Below are 22,311 nucleotides of genomic sequence, written 5' to 3'. Positions count from 1 at the left end.
TGTTGATACTCTAGGGTTACTGAGCTGGTAAACTGGCGATATACTGAGCAACTGATACACAAGGGATATTGGGCTGCTATACACTGGAGTTTTGAGCCACTATGCATTAGGGGTAATTGGCCACTGATACAACATGTAATTTCAGAATTAAAGGATGAAATTATGAAACGGGTACCTTCAGCAAGGATGAGGACCTGTAAAGAAGAGAGTCCTATCTTGAAATGACTGAGGAATTGTGCTCCATTGAATGAGGCTGATGTGATGGACGGTCACAGATCTGTGTGTGCAGCTGAATTTGGAGTCATGTTCGCAGTCACAATAATAGAACCTGCCTTCGTCACAACAGCATTCAAATGGTTTGCTTCCAGAGGATTTCAAGCACCCAATGGACACCTTGCCATTGGTGCCAAAGTGAGTGCTTTTAACAGGTAACGAAAGGTGGTGTTGCTTGGAATGCTGGATTCAGCAGTTCACACTAGCATTAGAGACATCAAAAAATCACATAATTTTAAGAAATGAAAAACGAAAAGGAATAATGGTCATTGGGAATCTGTATTAACTTTGTGCCCCAAAATATACAGTCAATTTGCAGTAATCAATTTTATTACCATGTCAATGCATAGCCATGTTGCACTACTTTAGACCCATTAACGTTAACGTTGCATTATTTCCAGAAACAAGCTCCAATGCCACACACAAATGTAGGCATAAAACTTTTTTGCCTTTTTTGAATCATTACTGCCAGGTCCACAGGTGGACTCCAACAATGACAAATTGCATGTATATAGCACTTTTCAATCGCAATTTCATTCCAGCACCTTCACGGGATGGGTGACCGGCCACATTCCTGACAGTGCTGAGGATCACTCTACACTCCAGTGCTAACTCAATTAACCCAGTCATCACATTGTCCAGCAACAACCCAATTAACCCAGTCATCGCAATGTCCATCACCAACTCCGTTAACCCTGCCACCCTGTTGTTGCTGAAGCTAGGTTATTTTTGATAGAATGTATTGACTCTCAAATCTGCATTTATCCCCTTTTTTAAGCCTTTAAATACAGGTAGGCTGGCTAAGAAAAATCTTTTCTAATGTTTACTACTTATCTTCGTATTGGACTCTAGCAAATCATGCAACCTTACAATTACTTTGTTAAATGGCCTTTCAAAGTGTTTCCCCCACCCCGAACGTATTTCACAATTTGTTAACTAATTTCATCCCCAACCAATTTTGGTAAATACTTCAGACTTTTCTATATGTGCACATGTTCGACCTCTTATATGGTCATCAAAACAAATGGTGTGATTTGTGCTTTAAGAGTTGAGGGAGAAATGTTGTCATGTGTTTTCTCTAATCCTTTATATAGTATTTTTGACCTATTGTAGTACAGGGCTGATAAAGTCTCTGTTTACTGATGCCAGAAGGAAATTAAGTGTATGAAAAAATTAACTCTCAGTACAATAATTTACTAGTATATATCTCTTTCCAGTTTTAGTTCAGCATTCCAGTTTTTATCGCTGGTGAATCAATAAGCCAATTTATTTAATATTGACCAAAGCTATAACCTTGTGAGTCACATACTCAATTGTTTTGTCCATTTAAACGGCAATGCAGAAAATAGCAGTTATACGTTAGAAAAGGAAGAAATCTGTCAGGCTTGTGAGGCAGCTGATCTGTGGAAACTGGTTTAAAAAAGACATCTTTTTAAGAAATGAAAGAATTCACCAGAGGGCAGGGAGCTGCTTAAATTAGTGATCATAATATGAAGTTATAATAGTATCTCAAAATGTCAAAGACAAAACTCGTGCTTTAAGAACCGAAATGCTGCTCCGGAAAGTTTCAGCCATTTTAGCCCATAATTAAGCTGCTGTCGCTGATCCTGGCAGCTGTTCCTAACTGCTTGTCATATCATATCATAAACTTGGTGGACAGCCCTGGTGATAGAAAATTTGACTCCCATAAAGAGGTCAAATGATTTCCAATCCCAGGCAGCAACCAAAATTGTCAATTGGGCCCACATGCGGTCTTTGGGAGAGTGTTGCAAATTCACTGCAGTTTCCTCAGTGGAGGGCCAACATTTGGCTAATAATATTGAAATAATAAATATCTGTGTGATGTTATATTGCACAGTTACAGAACACAATCCGTCCATGGTGTCGTCGTCCTAACTAGAATGTATTACATTGGAGGAGGAGTCTCCCATTCAAGGAGGAAATCCAATGCTACAAACTAGATTTTGTCATACCACAATAGGATATGGTTCAAAATATCAGCCAGAAAATTATATTTCTGCTTAAACCTTTTTTTTAAAAATAAGGTTAAGTTCATCTCTAAATTGATCTTTTCACAAACATATGTTAGTATTTGAATAGTTGTATGAAGTAGTTATCATGAACAGGCACTTGAAATAGGGGGAAAAAAAGATTAATTGGTGTAGGTATTACTATAAAATGTAACAACTTGTGCACACACAATAAAAAAAAGATTTTTATATATATATAATCTATTTCTAAATGTTGGTCTGACGCTTTCACCTGTTGATGTTAATAGGTGGAACCACCACATTCAGCACAGGAAGGGTTTCCAGCAAAAGAAAGCAACTGTCTTGTAAAATACGTTAAATGCCTTGTAAAACCTGCTACTGTGTACCACATGTCTTTGATTCAATTAGATCTGCTTAGTCAGTTTACCACATTGGTATCTCCAGTTGCAAACGGAAAGTTTCTGGCTTTCGTTGTCCCATAAATAATCATTTTGGTACAGTTGAAAAATGATATGAGGCTGTATATGAAAATCAAACCCGAATGGTAATCAGTCTTCACTGCTGGCACGGTCTTTGATGCCAAAGTGAGAGCCGCTCTTTGATACATAAAGGTTTCCATAAATCTTTGCCCTTCCATGTTAACTCTATACTTTTTTTCAATGACATTGCTGATACAACACAATTTAGCCTTCTAAGCTCAGCAGTTCAGCTGCAACTGACTCGTGTGAGCAATTTGTTACACAACCGTGGGGTGTCAACACCACCTAGCTATTTATTCATAGTATCGGTATCTATAGATTATTTAGTTAAATATGGTAGTCAGTCCATCATCTTTCCATGCCTAATGGCTGTCCATGTATCTTGTCAAAGGAATTACTCCACCTTACATAAATCTATTTAGTTTAGAAGGTTAAATTGTTACATTGTTCACCACCCCTCCACCCCCATCCATTCACCCACCCTCCTCAGCTTCACCCACAAAATTCTCAATCCTTTACATCATATGCAAATTGTTTGCTTCATGTGTAGAAATGCAGACAAAAATTAGAACCTATGCCCTTGTCGTATTCAACTTTGTTGTAACCAAATTGTCATGCAACATGAATTACACCAGATCTGGTTGACTCCGACTAGTCTGTAGTGCACCTTGCGTATCAGTGTGTATTTCATACACTGCACTGAATCTCAAACGTCATGAAGGAGGGAAGGGTGGAATAAGTGTAGTGCAGAATTGCTATGCACAGGACTGGCACTGACGAGAAGAGTGCATCTATGTCTGATTGTTCGTTTTCAAGCCAGCAAACCGCACTTGTTTTTGCACTGTAAAGCCTATTGCAATTAAACCATCAGCTTCCATTGGTGATTATTACTGATGTGCCCTTGTGGGCATGAGTTGGATCCTGCTGCATTCGCAAGTGAGAAGTCACGTCAATGTGTGCGCCATTGCAGCCCAAAGAGTAATTTTTAATCGTTTCAGTGTCATAGAGATGCTCAAAGGCATATCCAGTCAGTGCATACGTGTGCTTGTCAAAGTACTGCCTGTGATGGGCGGAGTAATAGTTAGGGGATGATGCACAGTTTGCCTCTGTTTGATGAGGGGACATGTCAGATGGCATATAGTCTTTTCCTAGGCCTGTCTTGGAGATTCGGTCAGAACTTGGACTGCTCAACCTAGACAGTGAAACAGGGCTGTTATTGTATTCATTTTCATGAGGGCTCATGATCTTCCCATCTCTTTGCTGGAGGTGATCACCAGGAGAGCTGTTGGCCATGGGCAGAGGGCGGCAGACAATGTTGGACAACTGTTGCTGTTGTTGCTGCTGCTGGTAACTCATGTTGAAGCAAGCACTGTGGATCTTGCCCACTCCGTTCATGGGTTGCAATTGCTCTGAGGTCATTTTTCTCAGTTGGAGCCTGCTCTCCTCCTCTTTGATCATCTGCTGCGTGGCTCTTATCAGAGTTTCAATTTTGCTTGGCTCCTGAGGGCTGCTCTGGTACTTTTCATTATGGTACCTGTCCCCAGACTCACTGGCAGAACAAGGGTCTGGTGAACTGACAACACTCTCTTCATCCCAGCGCCCTCTTCCTGCATTAAAAAGAGAGGAACAATAGTTTACTTCTCTTCTAACACATTGCACTAGCATTTCATTCCCACATGTATTGTTTCCCACTATGAATTCATTCCAGTCCTCCAAAGTGTGAAATTGTTAATTAATGTACACAGAGTGTTTTCTTTAGCAACTTTTAAAAACATTTTACTCCCATAAAGTTTGTTCTGATCAAGATGTGGGATATTAGTGCTGGAAATTATACAATTTCACACTGAAGAACAGCCAGGTCAAGTTCAATATGGTTTGGATGCAGGGTAAAACTTCTTGTACTATGTCCCAACAATATGCCTCAATTCAAGCAACAGGAAAGAAATCCCCATTGCATCATATTGATATTCTCCATTTCCCTGCCAGTCATCCTGACATTTCTTTGATTAAGATTGAAGATTTAGAGCCACCATGTCTTGTGAGATCACCGAGGAGTGGAATGAAACCAGTCTGACTCACTTCAAACTGGATCTTTACAGTAAACTGAGAGGGAAGATTTTTATCATGCGAATCTGGGCTGGAATCAAACCCAAGCCCCATAGTTTGATGAAACAACTGAATAAATTACTTTTGTTAGTGAAATATTGAGTTAATATCAACAATCTTTTATTTCTAATTACTTAAATATTACTTCAATGAAATGTAATGGAGATTATTTAACATCAAAAATATTAACATACTGCCATTTAATGTAATAACAATCCTTGCGTTTGATATAGTGCTTTATCACATCTTCGAGACATCTCAAACAGTTTCACAGAATATACTATAAAGTGAATTGACTGTGTATTTTGTGGGCAAAACGCAGCAGCCAATTGCGCACAGCAGTGTCCCACAGTGTTGTGGATTGAATGATCAAGTTATTATTTTATTTTATTTATTTTGAGGGATTATTACTCCCGGAAAAGCAATCCACCAATCAACTAACAACCAGGTTCCTACTTACTGCTAGGTAAACAGAGGTGTGTGGAGTAAGAAAACGTGCCCAACGTTTAACCCTGTCAGGAATCAAACCCAAGTCCTCTCACTTGCGAGGCAAGTCCTCTAACCACTAAGCAATTGTCCTCCCATCACATTAAATGTGTTCAGAGTGAGTCCTGGCCTCAATCACCATCACTGCTATCCTATTACCAGTTAGTATCGTATTCCCACTCGGATCCCTCTGAGTACAGAAATACTTCCTGGTGTCTGTCCTGAAATTGCCCTTTTTTTTTGGATTTGATATCAACACTCATTTGTAATAAAGTATGCCATATTCTAATACCTCTGTATTAAAAAAGTCTTTTAACCTCCCTTTTTCAGTAGTAATCTTCAATGTCCTCTTATTACAGACTCATCAGTGCGTGGAAGTAATAATATGTTATTTTTTGGTAAATGCTGACTGCTTGTTTGCATTGGAAATAAATCCTGTGTACACATTCAATTATGAAGATGTGTACTTGTGGATTTAGGACAGACATACACCTCTGAAGCAGCTTGGCATCTGTAATAGTTGTGTACTCAAGGCTATCTTTCATCCAATCAGCACTCATTATTCAAATAGGAGCAGACCAGATTAAAATTAATTTCAGTAATAGTGCATCAATAATACTTTCATTCAAAATTTTGCAGCCCACATTCTTTTCATATACCTATCACCACCATACTTGCCAAACTCTATTTGCTCCCAGTGCCTCAGAGGATTGAGTTTAAGAGTTTGCTTACAAAATACAGAGTCACTACATTTTACAGAAAATCCTGTGAAGCTCTCTGTGATGTTCTTCAGCCATATGTCACAAAACTATGGAATTCTCTGCCTCAAACCCTCCGCCTTGCCGCACCCTTGCCCATCTTCAGATTGCATATGAAGACTTCCTTTTCGACTGTGGTGTGATCATCTCCTCCCCCCTATTTAGTGGTTCAAGCTCTGCCACTGTTAAGCCCTTCAAGATTCTGCCCAATGTGAAGGCTGCTACATAAATTGTTGCTGTTGTTCTCCTAACATGAAAGGCTTTATATCAAACACAAGGAATATTATAAGATTCTTATCCTGGTCTTCAAATCCCTTCTGTCTCACTCCATTCTGTTTCATCCCAAACTAGAGTCCAGCCCATTTCTTTACCCTTCCAACCCTGGTTTATTGCTTGCTCCCTATTCCTTTCATTCCAACATCGTTGATCGAGCTTTCAGCCACTATTGCCTTTGTTGAATGGAATTTTCTTTCACAACTGGTTAGTTCCTTCGTTTCCTATTGTCAATAACCTTTGAAAAACAATCTCTTTGACTCTTTGACCGTGCTTTTGGTCAACATCATTAAACATCTCATTTCCCTGCTCTGTGTACACCAACCATTACATTTGTCAAGTGGTTTCAAACTCTCCTTTAAGTGAAAAGCACTCTGTATACAAATGCAAGTTGTTGCTGTAGGTACCAATATATTTCAATATGTTTTGTTGACTTCATACAGCAATACAAATTATTAAACACTAGGATCAACCTCAATGCTCTTCTCTACATTGCCTCCAGTGCTTGGGCAGCTCCATTATGGTGTGGTGATCAGAATTGTATACAGTAATTCAAGTGCAGTCTGACCAGAGCACTGCACAAAGTAAGCATAACGTCTGGGGGATCTGAATTTACTGATTTTGCTAACATAACACAACATCCTGCTTGACTTGTTTATTATTGCTTCACACTGTTTGGATATAGGGTATGATGAATCACCCAAGACCCCTAGGTCTCTTTTAAACTCCACCTTCACAAGTGCTACTCCATCTATGGCACCCTTGTCTCTCAAAGGGCCTATAAATAATTAATATTAAAAGTTGATTTTTGTTCACAAAATAAAAATCCTTTTTTTTCTGACAAAAAACAAGACAATTAGGGGGAGGGTGGAAATTCAACACAAGAAACACAGGATACATTCGCTGAAAATAGGAAACCTCTGCTTAACAGAGCAATCAATGTGATACTTGTGCATTCCCAGAACCAGCTTACTTGGCAGGGTGAAACCTTGGGTAAGTTTCCTTATTCCACACATCTGATAATAATCCCTCAAGAAAAAAACAATATTAAATTGGTCACTTCAATCCATGACTGTTTGTGGGACACTGCTGTGGGCAATTAGCTGCTGCATTTCGCCCACAAATATACAGTCAATTCAATTCACAGTCTATTCTTTGAAGCGCTTTGAGACATCTAGAAGACGTGAAAAGTGCTCTATCAAATACAAGGATTATTATTATTATTAATTGCAGGTGCTTCATATTGCACACGTATTCACGGAATACATCAATTGCATGCACATCACATTGCGCACAGATTTCAGGAACCAGCATGCAATTATTTGAAAATGTAAACTTTGCACTGAAGAGGAAAGCTGTTCCATACATCATTTTTTCTATATACCTTCCCAATCCCAGAAAATGCAAGCTGCTTTATTTGTAAGCATTTTTTCTCATGAGTACCATTGAAACTTATCCACTAGTTAACAATAACAAATAAATTGGATGAGTGAGATGGCTTAACACAAACTTATAGAGTTTACTGTAGCTTTTAGAAAGTTATTGCTCTGCTAATGATTCTTCAATTAAATGAATTGAGCTATTTACTGTACAAAGCAATTCAACCCACCATTCAAATCTGTGATTACCGAGCAACAACAGTGAGGTGAATTTCTGATGAGAACAATTCATTAATATTGACCCTTTTTTGTTTGTCAAACGGAACCCAGTTTTCATAATACCCGACTGCTTCTTGACAAACCTATGTGGCTAATCTTAAAATGGGAACCCAGGCATTTACAGGACCAAACATTTCCTGCACTTTGCTATCTCTCACACTTATTAAACAATTTATTTGCAAAATAACTAACCAATTGTCCTCTTATATTTTCTACTAAAAACTTGTCTTCCTCTTTTGCAGTTGCCTTACCGTGAATACTGGGAATAGAAGCTATATGTGGCACATTGTTTTCATATCCCTCTCTGCTTTCAGGAGACGACTTTGTCAGAGCCAATGCCATACGGGAAGTGCTCCACCAACCTTCTCTCCCAGACTGCTGGCCGCCAAGAAAGTATCTGCCAGCTTCGCACCTCCCTCCATCACACAAGGACGTGTGAAAGTGGGACGGCCTTTCCTCCGCAGTTCTGGAGTGGTCAAGGCCAAAGCCATAGCACAGGGAATTTCTGTCAGAGAATTGTCCATAGGCACAGGAGATGTCATTGTGCTGAGAGTGGGGCTGAGAGCCCTCTGTGTGATCTAGTAATTGTGGGGAGGCAGTATCTGTTAATGGGCTTCCACCCCACTGGCTGTCATGGTCTGATTCGGAGCGTTCAGTGTGAAATCCAGAATACTGCAAGAATAAAGGAGAAAGAGTAAGTCAGATTTACAGAATGGACTGCAAATCTGTGTTTTATTTTCATTTATAAACACATGTGCTTAGAGTTTGTATCAGATTACATTTTTTAAGTACTGTCATCTGCTTAAATTTTGCTTGCCTATAAATGCCGCATGGGGAGGGCTGCATTAATGGGGGGAGGAGGAGTATATAAATCATTAAAACGACAATAACTTTCAATTATATAGTGCTGTTCATGACGTTTGAATGCCTCAAAGTGCTTCCAAGGACAACAGGGAGCACTGAGCAGGGAGGAAAGAATAGAGAATTTAAGGGTGTTGACCAAAGGCACAGTCAAACATTTTTAGGAGGCTAAGTTTTCACAGAGCAGGTGAAAGCTGCAAGAATAAACCCAGGATAAAATGCAACTGAAAAATAGTTTCTGTGTGTCTTGCAAATGATACACGAAACAATTCACTGACCCAGAGATTAATGGAACAAGTGGAATACCAAATTTAGTATTCCAAATTTGACTGATGAGGCATCGGCCTACAAAATGCAGACACCACACTTTACAGTAAATCCTGCAAAACACTTTGAGATGTCCTCCTGACATGAAAGGTGCTGAATCAAATGTAAGGTTTTTTTTTAGGATGTAAATGTAATGTAATCATCTAACTCAACATGGACTTACTCACACTTAAATAATCTGCATATCATTCCATTGTGTTTTCCATTGTGTATCTATTTGCTATTCAACAGGCCTCAGCTGCTTACAGAGCCAAAGCGGTGAATTTCATTTACTGTTGGTGAACTTAATGTTGTTGCCATTGCTGAGCGATCATCCTTTACTCTTTCTAATTCTACTTCCTGACAATTATCATCAAAGCAGTGGAATTAATAACCACGAAGACTGATCAAAAGTGTTATCTTGTAGCCCACCAAGAGCAGACTTGTGGGACATGATGGAAACATTAACTGCAGGTACATGCCAGAAACAAGGAGGATTCGAAAACTGATCTCTTTTGTTGTTCCACTCACGTTGCCTATAAAATTAATTGTTCCTTGGTTCAGAAATAATCTTAATTTTCTCATCCCATACCTTTGGATATTTTTAATGACATTTTAGGAGGAACTACTTTTGCCTTCTTCTCCCCACTCCCCAACCACACCCACAGCCCCAGTTTTTGGGTTCCATTTTGGAAATCTACTGAGGAATTAAGTGAGACAGTCTGGGGGCTCACAGTCTCAGATACAAGATCACAAGATCGGTTTGGATGAAGAAGGCCCTTCAATCCATCTGACCTCATCCTTCCTGAATACCCAACCTCCCATTTTTTAAAAAATGAGCCAGGCCTCAAAACACTGTCCTCGGCTACCTGTTCCAGTGGGAAAAGAAAACCTTCCTGGTATCTCTCTGAAGTTGCCCTTTGGAACTCTAAATCTACATCCTCTGGTTGTATTGTTTTGGTGCATCCTAAAGTTGATCTTTTAAAGTTTGATTGTTTTCTGTTCCAGTATTTCTATGCAGCTCAAATCTTGAAAAACTCATGAATAAAATTTACGATCAGTTTGAGGTGCTGATAATGACATGAATGCATTTAGTTTCTGTCCTGCTTTGCGAAAGCTAAGGCAACTTAAGCTTATGTCACAGACATCTTTGACACTGCATAACGAAAACAGGTGAACATGGTGAACTTAGTGTACAGCCACAATTAAGTCACATTATTTGACTTCCCTTTCAATTAACGCGTATTCATACTGTTATTGTTTTTTTGGGATTCTACACTTTATGGATTTTTAAAAAAAATTATTTAGTTATTTGAAATAGTTAAAGTGGGTTATGACGGGTAGGCCTGTAGCAGTTAATTAGCTCTCAGCAGTGAATGTAATTACACCTATAAAAATCTCGCGCAAACAAATTTCTGTTAACTTTTATGCTCATCAATTTCTGTGAATATTTTTTGTCATTCAATACTTACAATGAAATACAATATACCATACATCTATATAGCACTTTTTACGTTGAGAAGACGTCTCAAAGCATTTATGTTTATTTAGGCAATCAGTGAAAATTATTCCATCAAGGACATTACCTTCGAGATATCACTGAGCCCAATGTCATGAAGAACTAAATATAGAAACATTAACAATTTCAGGCAACAGTAAGCCATTAGGTTCAGCAAGCCTGTCTATCCAATTTTCCAGAAGGGATTTCTTCAATGATTCTGAAGTTACAAGCTAAAACTGAATGTACGTGTTAATATCTTTTGACTAGTGCTGTTACAACTAAAATACAGGATTAATGAAGTGGAAGTTGCAAAAGCAAACCAAAGAACAACCAACCTACTTCGAAATGCACTGGTCCATTAATGCACTGTGTCTTGTGACTCTTGTCAGGTCTGCTACAAAATCTTGCTTCAAAAATCAAAGGGGAATGGAGCAGAAATGAAAACAATTTACCTGAGGGTAAGGGGATGACCTTGGTTTTGATTTTGTTCGGGTAAGACGGGACTTGCTGGTTTTTCTTGAGTCAGTGATGGTTGGAGTCGAATTTGCATAAGTGAATGATGGTTTTGTTGCTGCTACTTGATCAAGTGAGAGTTGCAATCCTTTGTATTCTGCATCCCTAAAAACAGTCAGACCATAAATCCTGTTATATACAATAGCACATAAAATACACAGATATATCTCTAATAACACCAGACAGAATTATCATTGCTGACTCAGCCTCCCCCACACCCTGACTCAGAGCCAGGCACCACCACTATTAAGCGCTCTGAGACATTACCCTGCATGGAGCGTGCTATAAAAGTGAAAATTGTTATTGTTGCCTTCTTGTCCTACTGCCTTGGCGTGCAGCATTGCTGTATACAAATTGAATGCTGCTTTCACCTACAAATACACAGGCATTGCATTTTACAGCGAAATCCTGTGAAGCATATGCCAGAGGCAGCGGGTAGTGGATTGGGGGTTAAGCAGGTTGGATAGGTAGGGAGGTGCGAGAGTATGAAGGGATTTGAAAACGAGTGAAAGAATCTTGAAATATGCTAAATACATAAATTCTTTCAAAAATAAATAAAAACAATTTGATCACTCAATCCACGACTGTTTATGGGACACTGTTGTATACGTTTTGCCCACAAAATATACAGTCACTGTACTTTACAGTATATTCTGTGAAGCCCTTTGAGACGTCTTGAAGATGTGATAAGGCACGATATCAAATGCAAGGATTATTATGATCATTATTATGAAGTGTTTAGAGACATTTTGACGATGTGATTAAATAATGTCAAATGCAAGGATTATTATTATTTTCTCAAATAAACCTCTGCAGATCAAGTCAGCACTCAATTGGCTAAATAATTTGATGTTTGGTAGCGCTAAAGAGCTCGGAATTTCAAATTTCAGAAAATGCACAGGTTAAAATAAGGACACATAGAACAGATGATACTTCATAACATATACCTGCCAATATGAGGTTCACATATAAAATAAAATGTGAATAAAGTAGTATCTTGGCCAAAAAAAAAGAGAAACTCTATGCAAAAGTGACCAACACAAAAGCTTTGTTGATTGTAACAGGGAAACTATTACAGTGAAAGAGTGAGTATTACAGCCTTCCTTTCAGCAGCTCATCAAGATCTTCATCTCTAGCATGCCAACATGTTGAATTGAAAGTTTCTACTATGTTAAAAGCAATTAAAAAACATTAGCGGAGAGAAAAAAAAGAGATTCAGGTACATTTTAGAATTTGTCAATGAGCTCGGAGAATTTATTGCTTGCCTCGAATTCACTTGTGCTCAAAGGCAAGAAAAACGAGGCTTACTTTCTGCTGGATGCTTGCCCATCAGGTACTAACTATCGTACAGTTTACTAAATCACCATAATATGCGATTTGATCATCAACGGTTATAACATACATCATACAGCCAAGTGACCTGTTCCTAGGCCTCTGCCAATACATGCTCTGAACTAGCTGCCAATTGGCACATGTGAATGGTCAAGGAACGATCGTGCTTCCTTCCCTGTGCTTCAAATGAGCACCTTCCCACAGCAACACAATCCCAAATCACAGCATTGTGTGAACATTGTTCACAACAAGCTTGCCTTTATTAGATCATGGTAGCTCTTTATACTTGTATTCTCATTTTCCTTCATTTTTCTCCATATCCCTTAATTGCCCTAATTCCAAATAATAATGGAGTCCTGTAGCTTGGTGTTTGGAACACTTGCCTCTCAAGCAAAAGACCTGGGTTCGATTCTGGCAGGGAGAAATGTTGGGCAAGTTTCCTTACTCCACATGCCTCTTTTTATGTAGCAGTAAGTAGGAACCCGGTTGTTAGTCGATTGGCAGATCACTTTTCCGGGGTTATTAATCCCTTCAAAAAAATAAATAATAATAAATTGGTCACTTCAATCCATGGCTGTTTGATGGACACTGCTGTGTGCAATTGGCTACCACGTTTCGCCCACAAAATACAGTCAATTCACTTTTCAGTATATTCTGTGAAGTGCTTTGAAACGTTGCAAAAATGTGATAAAGCGCTATATCAAATGCAAAGATTATTATTATTATTATAACACTGGCAAATATTAATCTATTTGCCTTGAAAACTCCTCAATCACTTCTGCATTTATGGGTTCAGGGGTAGTGCATCCCACATCCTCGCAACACGAGGATTTGAATTCTTCAGGTTTCACTGGGGAATTGGACCTGTGAAACTTGTGTCCTATCATCCCGTGACTCTGCCTATTGGTGCTCCAATGCAATACTGTGCATTCAACTTGTTTGTATCCCTGTAAAAATCCATTCCAAAAAGTATAAAATGCATTATCTGTGTGATTATCTTACTTTTCAAAACAAAATTACAAATTTTGAAGTGGCAAGGAGCAAGATTCGAATGATACCTAACCTATCAAAGCTGAATTCAATCATCCCATCCAAGCATGTTATCACTCACCCACACTTTCATCACCTCCAGGTTCAACTAGATCAGTAACCTCCTCTCCAGGCTCCCCAAGCTGCAGATCATCCAGAACTCTGCAGCCTGTCTTCTCCAACACCAGGTTCATGAGCCCATTGCCCACATCCCCGCTCAGCTCCTTTGGCTCTCCATCCTCAAGCGGATCAAATTTGAGATCTTTGTATTGTCTTCCAAATGCCCCCATGGCCTCATTTCACCCTCTGTGATCTCATGTAATCCTACTGCCCTGGCCACTCCTTCAGTTCAGCAAACTCAAGCCTGCTTCATATCCCACTGCACTTGCTCCACTGTATCATCACTGCGCTAGCTTTGAGCTACTCTGCTCCCTAGAACTCCAACTTCAAGTAACTCTGCCTTGCCCTCACCCTCTCTCTCTCTCTCCAAAACCTGCCTTAGGACCTATCTCTTTCCCTCTTCTTTCAGCCACCTCTGCTCCCCCCAGTTCAGGTTCCCAGTCAGGTGTGTGAAGCACTTTAAAAGGTGCTATATACATTTAAATTGTTTATAACAGCAACAACAAGACAGAATGTCTGTCAGACATCAAGTCCTGGATGAGAGCTAACTTTCTTCAGTTGAACGTCAACAAGACCGAGGCTCTCCTCATTGGCTCCCATCAGCGCCTCCACACCTCAGGTTCTGATAGTATCACCATCCATGGTTGCACACTCCACCTTGCTAAGCCAGTCCGGAACCTTTGGGTCTTGTTTGACTCTCAACTATCCTTTCTACCCCACATCTGCGCCATGACCCGCTCTGCCTTCCCCCACCTCCGCAACATCGCCCAAGGTTTCGCCCTGCCAGGAATCACACTGACACTGTCTCACACCGCAGGCCGCCAAAACTCTCATGCACGTCTTCATTACATCGAGGTTCGACTATGCAAACTCATTGCTTGTCGGCCTCCCCAACTCCTCTCTCCACAGGCTGCAGATCATCCAGAACTCTGCAGCCCGTGTCTTCTCCCGCACTAAGCTCCGTGACCCTATCACCCCCGTCCTTGCCCAACTCCACTGGGTTCCCATCACACAGAGGATACAGTTCAAGATCCTAGTCCTCACCTTCAAAGCCCTCTATGGTCTTGCTCCCCCTCCTAACCCTCTACCATCTTTTTCGTTCCTGCCCCCCACCCTCTGAAACTCCATCCTGCAGTCCCTCCGTCTCGCCCCCTCCCTTGCCGCCTTTAAGGCTCATCTCAAAACCCTCCTCTTCAAACGTGCTTTTGATCTCCCTGCTTCCCCATCTGCCCTCCACCTTCCCCCACCCTGACCCCCAGCTCGGGTCTGTAACTCTGTCTGTCCAGTGCCTTCGGATGTCCTCATGACGTGAAAGGCGCTATACAAATGTAATCTTCTTCTTGTTGTTGTTGAAAAGCGTTATACAACTGTAATGTTGTTGTTTATGTAACATTGCAATTTATTCCTAAATAACACAAATCTTTATCTGAATCCAATAAAACTATGATATAGTGTAGATAATCTCTTATTAATCACTGTTGTGCGCTCTGATACAGCCTTGAATATTAACAACATTGCAATAAGAAAAACATATTATATGTATTATATAAAGTGCTTGAATTGCTTGGTGTCTCAGTAGCCAACAAAGCATAGTTTTTCTCGGTGAACACGGAAGAACACAGTTCCCCTATATCCAGGGTGATGTGTGACACCTGTGAGACTTCAGAGAGAGTAGGGTGGCTGCAGACATTTCTTTAGACATGGGCTCTACCCAAGAGTCAGTCTGCTATTAGAAAGTAATGATGCATTTTATAGAGCCATGGCTAACAGCAAAAGTAATCAAGTCAATAGACTAGTTAAACCAATGGTCAACAACTAAAACTCAGAAAAAAGATAAAAACTGGAAGCTGCAGCCTGGATTGGAGTCTTTGAGTGAGCGTGAATGAAACCTACCACCTGCGGCCTAGACTCCCTCCCCACCAACTTGCTGGTCACCCAGCTCCCCCTCCTCTGCTCGCTGCTGGCTGACATCATCAACCAGTCTCTCTCCTCTGGATCAGTACCTGCCTCCCTCAAAACTGTTGTCATCACCCCCCTCCTCCAAAAACCTTCCCTAGATATCTAAAACCTCAGCCACTACTGCCCTATTTCTAACCTGCCCTTCTGCGCAAAAGTCCTAGAAAGCGTTGTTGCAAATCAACTCCGCGCACACCTCTCCTCCCACCCCCTCTTCGAACCCCTCCAGTCCGGTTTCCGCCCTGCCCACAGTACAGAGACTGCGCTTGTGAAAGTCACAAACAACATTCTCTCTATCTGTGACCAGGGTTCCCTCTGCCTCCTTGTCCTCCTGGACCTCTCCGCCGTTTTCGACACAGTCGATCACGCCATCCTCCTCCACCGCCTTTCCTCCGTCATCCACCGCAGTGGGACCGCACTCGGCTGGTTCGAGTCCTACCTCACAAACCGCCAGCAGTACATCTGCACAAATGGCTTTTCCTCCCCCTCTCACCCTTGGCCCCCTCCTCTTTCTGATCTACATGCTCCCTCTTGGTGATGTCATCCGCAGACATGGGGTACACTTCCACATGTATGCAGACAACACCCAACTCTATTTTTCCACCTCTCTTTGTGACCCCCAGTCCCTTGATGTTCTGTCAGCCTACCTGTCAGACCTCAGGAGCTGGATGAGCGCAAATTTCCTTCAGCTGAATGTTGACAAGACGGAAGCCATACTCTTTGGCTCTCATCAATGTCTAAAATCTCACGGTTCTCACCTCCTCCACCTACCCGACCTCCCCCTAAACTCTCCGAACCCATACGCAACCTAGGCGTCAGGTTCGACCCCCAATTATCCTTCCTCCCCCACATCCGGTCTCTCACCAGCACGGCTTTCTTCCACCTCCCCTCCACTACCATCCATAAAATCCAGATAATACAAAACTCTGCCGCCCGCATTCTCATCCGCATCAAACTCCGTTCCCCAATTACCCCAGTCTTGTCAGACTGCACTGGCTGCCTGTCCCAGAAAGAATCGACTTCAAGATCCTCACCCTTGTCTTCAAATCCCTCCACTCCTCTACACTCCTCTCCCTCTTTGACCTCCTCTTTCCTCAAAACAGTGTCCGTTGCCTTCATTCCACCATTCCTTGTCCCCCGAGTCCTCCGCTCCAACCTCGGCGGCCGTGCCTTCAGCCACTATGACCCAAGGCACTGGAACTCCCTTCCTCACTCTCTTCGTCTCGCCCCCTCTCTTCCTATTTTCAGGTCTCGGATGAGGAACTTTCTTTTCGACCGCACCTTTGTCACTTTCCTCCCCCTCCCCCTGACTCGGCCCTAGGATCTGTTACCTTGAAGCGCTCTGAGACGCCATCCGGCATGGAGGGTGCTATACAAATCCAAGTTGTTGTTGTTGAGCATGTGTGCAATAACAACAAGATTACATTTGTATAGCGTCTTTCACTTCGGGAGGACGTCCCAAGGTGCTGGACAGTGTACAAGATTTCAGACCCGAGCTGGGGTTAAGGGGTAGAAGGGACGAGAGGGGAAGGGAGGTGGCCGATGGCATGGTCCAAGAGAAGTGTCTTGAGGTGGGACTTGAAGGAGGCTAAAAAGGGTGTGAGGTGGAGTGATTGGAGGATGGAATTCCAGAGGTTGGGGGCAGAGTGGCTATGGCAATGGTGTGCATGGAGCGACCAGTTAATAATTAATAATTTTCTCACTGCTACTGTACAGGTCATTTATTTTTTTTTGGACATACAATTTCTGTAGCATGTCCGTCATCTGTTATTTGTTAGGCCCCAATGTGTTTAAGACAGTGTAACCTCAGTGCTTTAAACATATATTTCAGCTCTTTGATCAGGAACACTTTGCTGATTGTGTATTTAACAACCATCATTCTAAAGCCTTCTGACTCCTACAAGAAATTATAAAAAAAGTAGTCCACTGGGGTAATCTCCCCCTCCCCCCCACACACACATATACTGACAAGATTATCGCAGGACTGTGCTAAATTGGCTGATGACATCTGGGTAGCAGTCAGAATGCTACACTAGGCCTCAGGGCTCCTGGATTAGGGAAGAGAAAGATCAACCAGATCGCACATTCCTGACATCCTGATCCAGCTGTCCTGCTTCTGGAGGTGTGTATGAGTGGATGTCGGGTCAGAACAGAACAGGGTCAGCTGTGATGGCCCCAGCAATTAAACAGGCTGCCAGCACTCACTATCAAACTATCGTCTGCAACTGCAGTCACACAAGGTCACAATAAATCCTGTGAAGTGCCGTATATAATAATAATCCTTGCATTTGATGCAGTGCTTTTCACGTGTTCTAGATGTCTCAAAGCACTTCACAGAATATACTGTAAAGTAAATTGACTGTATATTTATGGGCGAAATGTGGCAGCCAATTGCACAGCAGTGTCCCACAAATAGTCGTGGATTGAAGTTAACAATTTTATTATTGCTTTTTCTTTCCTTGAGGGATTATTATCAGGCGTGTGGAGTAAGGAAACTTGCCCAAGGTTTTGCCCTGCTGAGTGCTCTAACCACTGAGCTACAGGACTCCTATATCACATGCAATAAATAATATCAAAGCTCATACATGATGATGGGAGTAACACAGCTGACTGTGTACTTGCCTCAGTTAGCGGATAAGCGGTACATTCATGTTAAAAATATTAAATATGTACCAAACAACTAAGAGGGCAGTTACTCTGAGACGATGCAGCCCCATTGTGCATCCAAGCACCACGACCAAAGGAGTACTTTTCAACAACTGTACTCATTAAGTCAGGCAGAAGGAAAATAACTTGGTGACTATAGAAATGAGGTGATTAAAAGTAAACTTCATGCCTTTAAATTGTGAGACCGTGATAAGACTTTCAAAACTGATCAAGAGTATCTTTAGTGAAACTGTAGCCCGATCGCTGCACGCATTTAGCTCTCTGCCATATCAAACAACAGATTTATGTGGCACAAAATGTCAACTGGACTATTAACACCCCATAAAAAGTGAAATGAGAATTTCTCAATGCCTTGTATCCTCATTGTAACATGCTCTTTAAGCCAAATAGTCTTCATATCATTATGACACACATCCTACTGTTTGTGGGGCATTGCTGTGTGCAAATTCACTGCAATAATCATCCACACGGTCATTAAACTTACAGTAAAACCCCTTGAAGTATTTTGCGACATCCCAATGACATAATAATAATAATCCTTACATTCGATATAGTGCTTTTCATGTCTTCTCGACGTTTCAAAGCACTTCACAGAATATACTGTGAAGTGAATTGGGCGAAATGTGGCAGCCAATTACGCACAGCAGTGTCCCACAAACATTTGTGGATTGAAATGAACAATTTATCTTTTTTTTAGGGATTATGCTGTGGGTTGGCCCTGGACACAGATCAGTTGCTGTGGATCAAAGGGTGTTTGTAACAGGGCCCCAATGTGTGTGTGTGTGTCAGTATGAATGTGTGTCAGTGTAGGTGCGTCATTGTGAGTGTGTGTCTGAGTGTGTGTATGTGCGAGTGTTTGAGTGAGTGAGTGCGTGAGTGAATGCGTGTGAGTGAGTATGTGTGTGAGTGAGTATGTGTGTCAGTGTGAATAAGGTGATTAAGAGGATTATTATTAGTATATTATGATATACCTAACCAAAGTCCAAACAGCAGGCATGTTTATTTGCCAAAACTGCCCACATGAGGACCTGGATTGAGCAGCTGGTGCTAAGTAAGCCTGAAAGGTGGCATTGGACTTGGACCTCAAGAACATCAAGATGGCTATCACATCACAAGCTGTCCTGTAAAGGTCCTCCCACCACAGTGAAGGCAGATGCCCGCCAGATAGCTGATGAAGAACTTCTGAGGCTTGGAGCGACAGCTGCTGGTAGGCATTACTGGAGTCTGAGTTCATGAACATGCATCTGCCATGATTGGTTGGTAGAGAGATAAACAGCTGCTGCTTAAACTCTGCACCTCCAACTGGTGCATCCATCGCTCAATAGGATGTGTGTCTAATCTGTGGGGAGGGAGTTGGTGGCAATGTTCTCAAGCATTTGATGCTGAGCTATGCTGCTCACCAGGAAGCTGAACTGACTCCAAGTTGACATGTTTGCCAACGAATGTCTGAATCGAGCCAGTCCTCTGTGGCAGTCTAGGTAGTCCAGATCCTGAGGCAGGTAGATCCGCAGGATTCCAGATCACTGCTGATGACAGCACAGGCAGCCTGACTCATCGGCAGGAATTGGAAGGGCAGACCAGTTACTGGGGCAGGGACTCTTCCCATTCAGCTTGTGTTAGATGAAAGCCACGTGGCATAAAATAATTAACATCTGAAAACTGGTTTGTCAGCCAAACAGGACATAGATGGTTAAGGTCTGACCTTTGATGGTGTTATTGAAAAAATAGGTTAAATCTTTTACCTATTTTTTTCAGCTGACTGGAGATACCCAGGAAGTTCAAATCTCCTAACAAGGTAACTCGTTGGCAGCTCAGGTAAGTCAACCTGCCGAAGTAAGTTATCATCAGCAGTGCTCAGAGGTTAAACACACATTGCAAACCTAAGTGGGTGTCACAAGATCTTTAAATAATACTTGCTGTTCTGTTTTCACAACTATTTGAAGAATTTTACTCCAGCTATCGTTTTCCATTATACCTGCTACACGTATCCTTAATACAATATCAGGGTCACAACTCGGGCAAATGAATAAAAGAAAGGCTTTTTTTCTAAGACATAAATACTGTAGTGGTACACTGCTTCTGCATACAAAAGTACTCTATTATTTTACAGAGGTAACACTTCTGCATAGGCTAAATAATGAAACATTCAGATTCCTGAGATATGGCATTCTTATATCATAAAACTATGCAATACTCTTTTATACTGTTCACTGAGATAAAATACTCTCTCTATACAATAATCCTTACACTTAGTGTAGAGCCATTCAAGTCAGAAGGACATCTCAAAGCACTTCACAGGATATATTGTAAAGAGTAGTGTTTTGTTATGTGGGCAAAAACCTGCATATATACCCTACCAAAGTTCTGTCTGACTGAAATATATGATTGCCAGAAATATAGAGGAAATAACAATTTGTTTCATTGAGACAAAATATCCTTGTATATCTGTTCCCATTAGTCAGAAAGTAAAAAAATGAAGGAAACTTCACCTGTATTAAATGATAAAAACATGCAAAACATATGAAACTTTATGGGAGAACGTAATATTGGAGTTTAACATTTGTATACAGAGTGGCTCCAAATGACATTACTACAAATCTCTGATGTGCTTCTTATATTTTGGCAAACGTCTAATATGAATTGAGAAAATATCATCAAATGTTGGTGTCTCCAATCACACAATATCTCCTATTCTCTGAATTTTCCTGACAGTGATTACTCTGAATGAGTATTCTGAATCTTCCCCATCCAATGTCCTAAAAGATTTCCCCGATCCATATATCTCATCATCTAATAAATCCAAATGCTAGATGCTGAACAGAAGCAATGTGTGAAAATCAAAGAGCATGTCCAAATCTAGTGAATAGCCTCAGCATTATGGCAGATCTATCAGATCAAATTTCAAATTTCCATTTGCCCACATTTTCTCCATATTCCATGATACACTCCAAGTATCTCTCTATCTCCCTTTTAAACAAACCAATTAATTTGGTATCTATGACTCTGTGGCATTGCATTTCACATTCTGAACCCTCTGTGTGGCTAAATGTTTTTTTCCTCATAGCTTCAATATTGATATTTTATATATAATCTGGAGTAATAGGGCCATCGTTCAGTATTTTCTCTGAGCTGCTACACCTCGTGAAGGTTGTAATATAAATGCAGGTTGTTGTTTCCTCTGTTTTATTACTAGTAGCAAATGTCTTGGTGGAGACATGAGTATCCAGAAAGCTTAGATAACTAAAAAGTATATATGGTTGGGATATAATCATTGCAATACATTGAGTCTATTAACCAGAAATCAACAGTCACTATATATTGTAACATTTTAATGTATGTAACAAATAATTTTTTTTCAAGAATGCAGTATATTATTTGTTCTATTTTTAATGTCTCTGCTAAGTATTGGAAACTGAAAAGGAGGAAAACCAATTGCAAGTTGTAAAAAAGACCTTCACTCAAAGGCTTATTAAACTTGTTTGTTTCTTTTAAATATTGTATATATTTTTAAAATGTGTGTGTGTAACAAAAATATATGCTGTTCAGTACAATGTTAGCTTAAGATACAAATGTGAAATTAAAATAGCTAAAATGCATCATCTTCTTAATTGTGCTATGTTTGCAAATAGACCTGTAAATGGAAGCTCCGTTTCTGCATTGAACACAACAAAATTGAACTTTTTGAGAATAATAGGGTCTAAAATGCTTTGTGGGCTAACCATGTTCAAATGCAAAATGTAATTAAGGAATGAAAAAGATTACACCTGGATTGCCAACCTAAATGAGACCATCAAATACCACAGATCAAACCTGGAACTTTCAGCTCCACACAACACAGGGTTACTCGCTTGCCCATCAAAGAACATTTTCTCTCTCCTGACTCTTAATATATGTTACAGAACAGAATGATAAAAAGGGCAGATCTAAGCAATAAAGGTTTCTTGATTCATACTACTCTTGAAAATTAAATATCTTTTCTTTAATTCTGCTGAGCAGGAACAT

General features: G+C 40.7%; 1 protein-coding gene across 1 annotated transcript in view; it reads right to left on the bottom strand.

Annotated features, from left to right (window-relative positions):
• Nucleotides 1-3,331: 3,331 nt before the first annotated feature.
• Nucleotides 3,332-22,311, bottom strand: part of sim1a (SIM bHLH transcription factor 1a) — a 44,153-nt gene continuing 25,173 nt past the window's right edge. The window contains exons 9-11 of the mRNA XM_007899137.2: nucleotides 11,145-11,310; nucleotides 8,276-8,696; nucleotides 3,332-4,350 (exon numbers count right to left, since the gene is read on the bottom strand). Of these exons, the coding sequence (XP_007897328.1) occupies nucleotides 3,611-4,350; nucleotides 8,276-8,696; nucleotides 11,145-11,310 (1,327 nt within the window). The 3' untranslated portion in view covers nucleotides 3,332-3,610. The remainder of the gene's footprint in view (nucleotides 4,351-8,275; nucleotides 8,697-11,144; nucleotides 11,311-22,311) is intronic.

This window comes from Callorhinchus milii, unplaced genomic scaffold (assembly GCF_018977255.1).
Source record: "Callorhinchus milii isolate IMCB2004 unplaced genomic scaffold, IMCB_Cmil_1.0 Scaffold3, whole genome shotgun sequence".
NCBI lineage: Eukaryota > Metazoa > Chordata > Chondrichthyes > Chimaeriformes > Callorhinchidae > Callorhinchus > Callorhinchus milii.
Note: the sequence above shows the minus strand (reverse complement) of the source record. Positions and strands in the feature narration are given on the sequence as shown.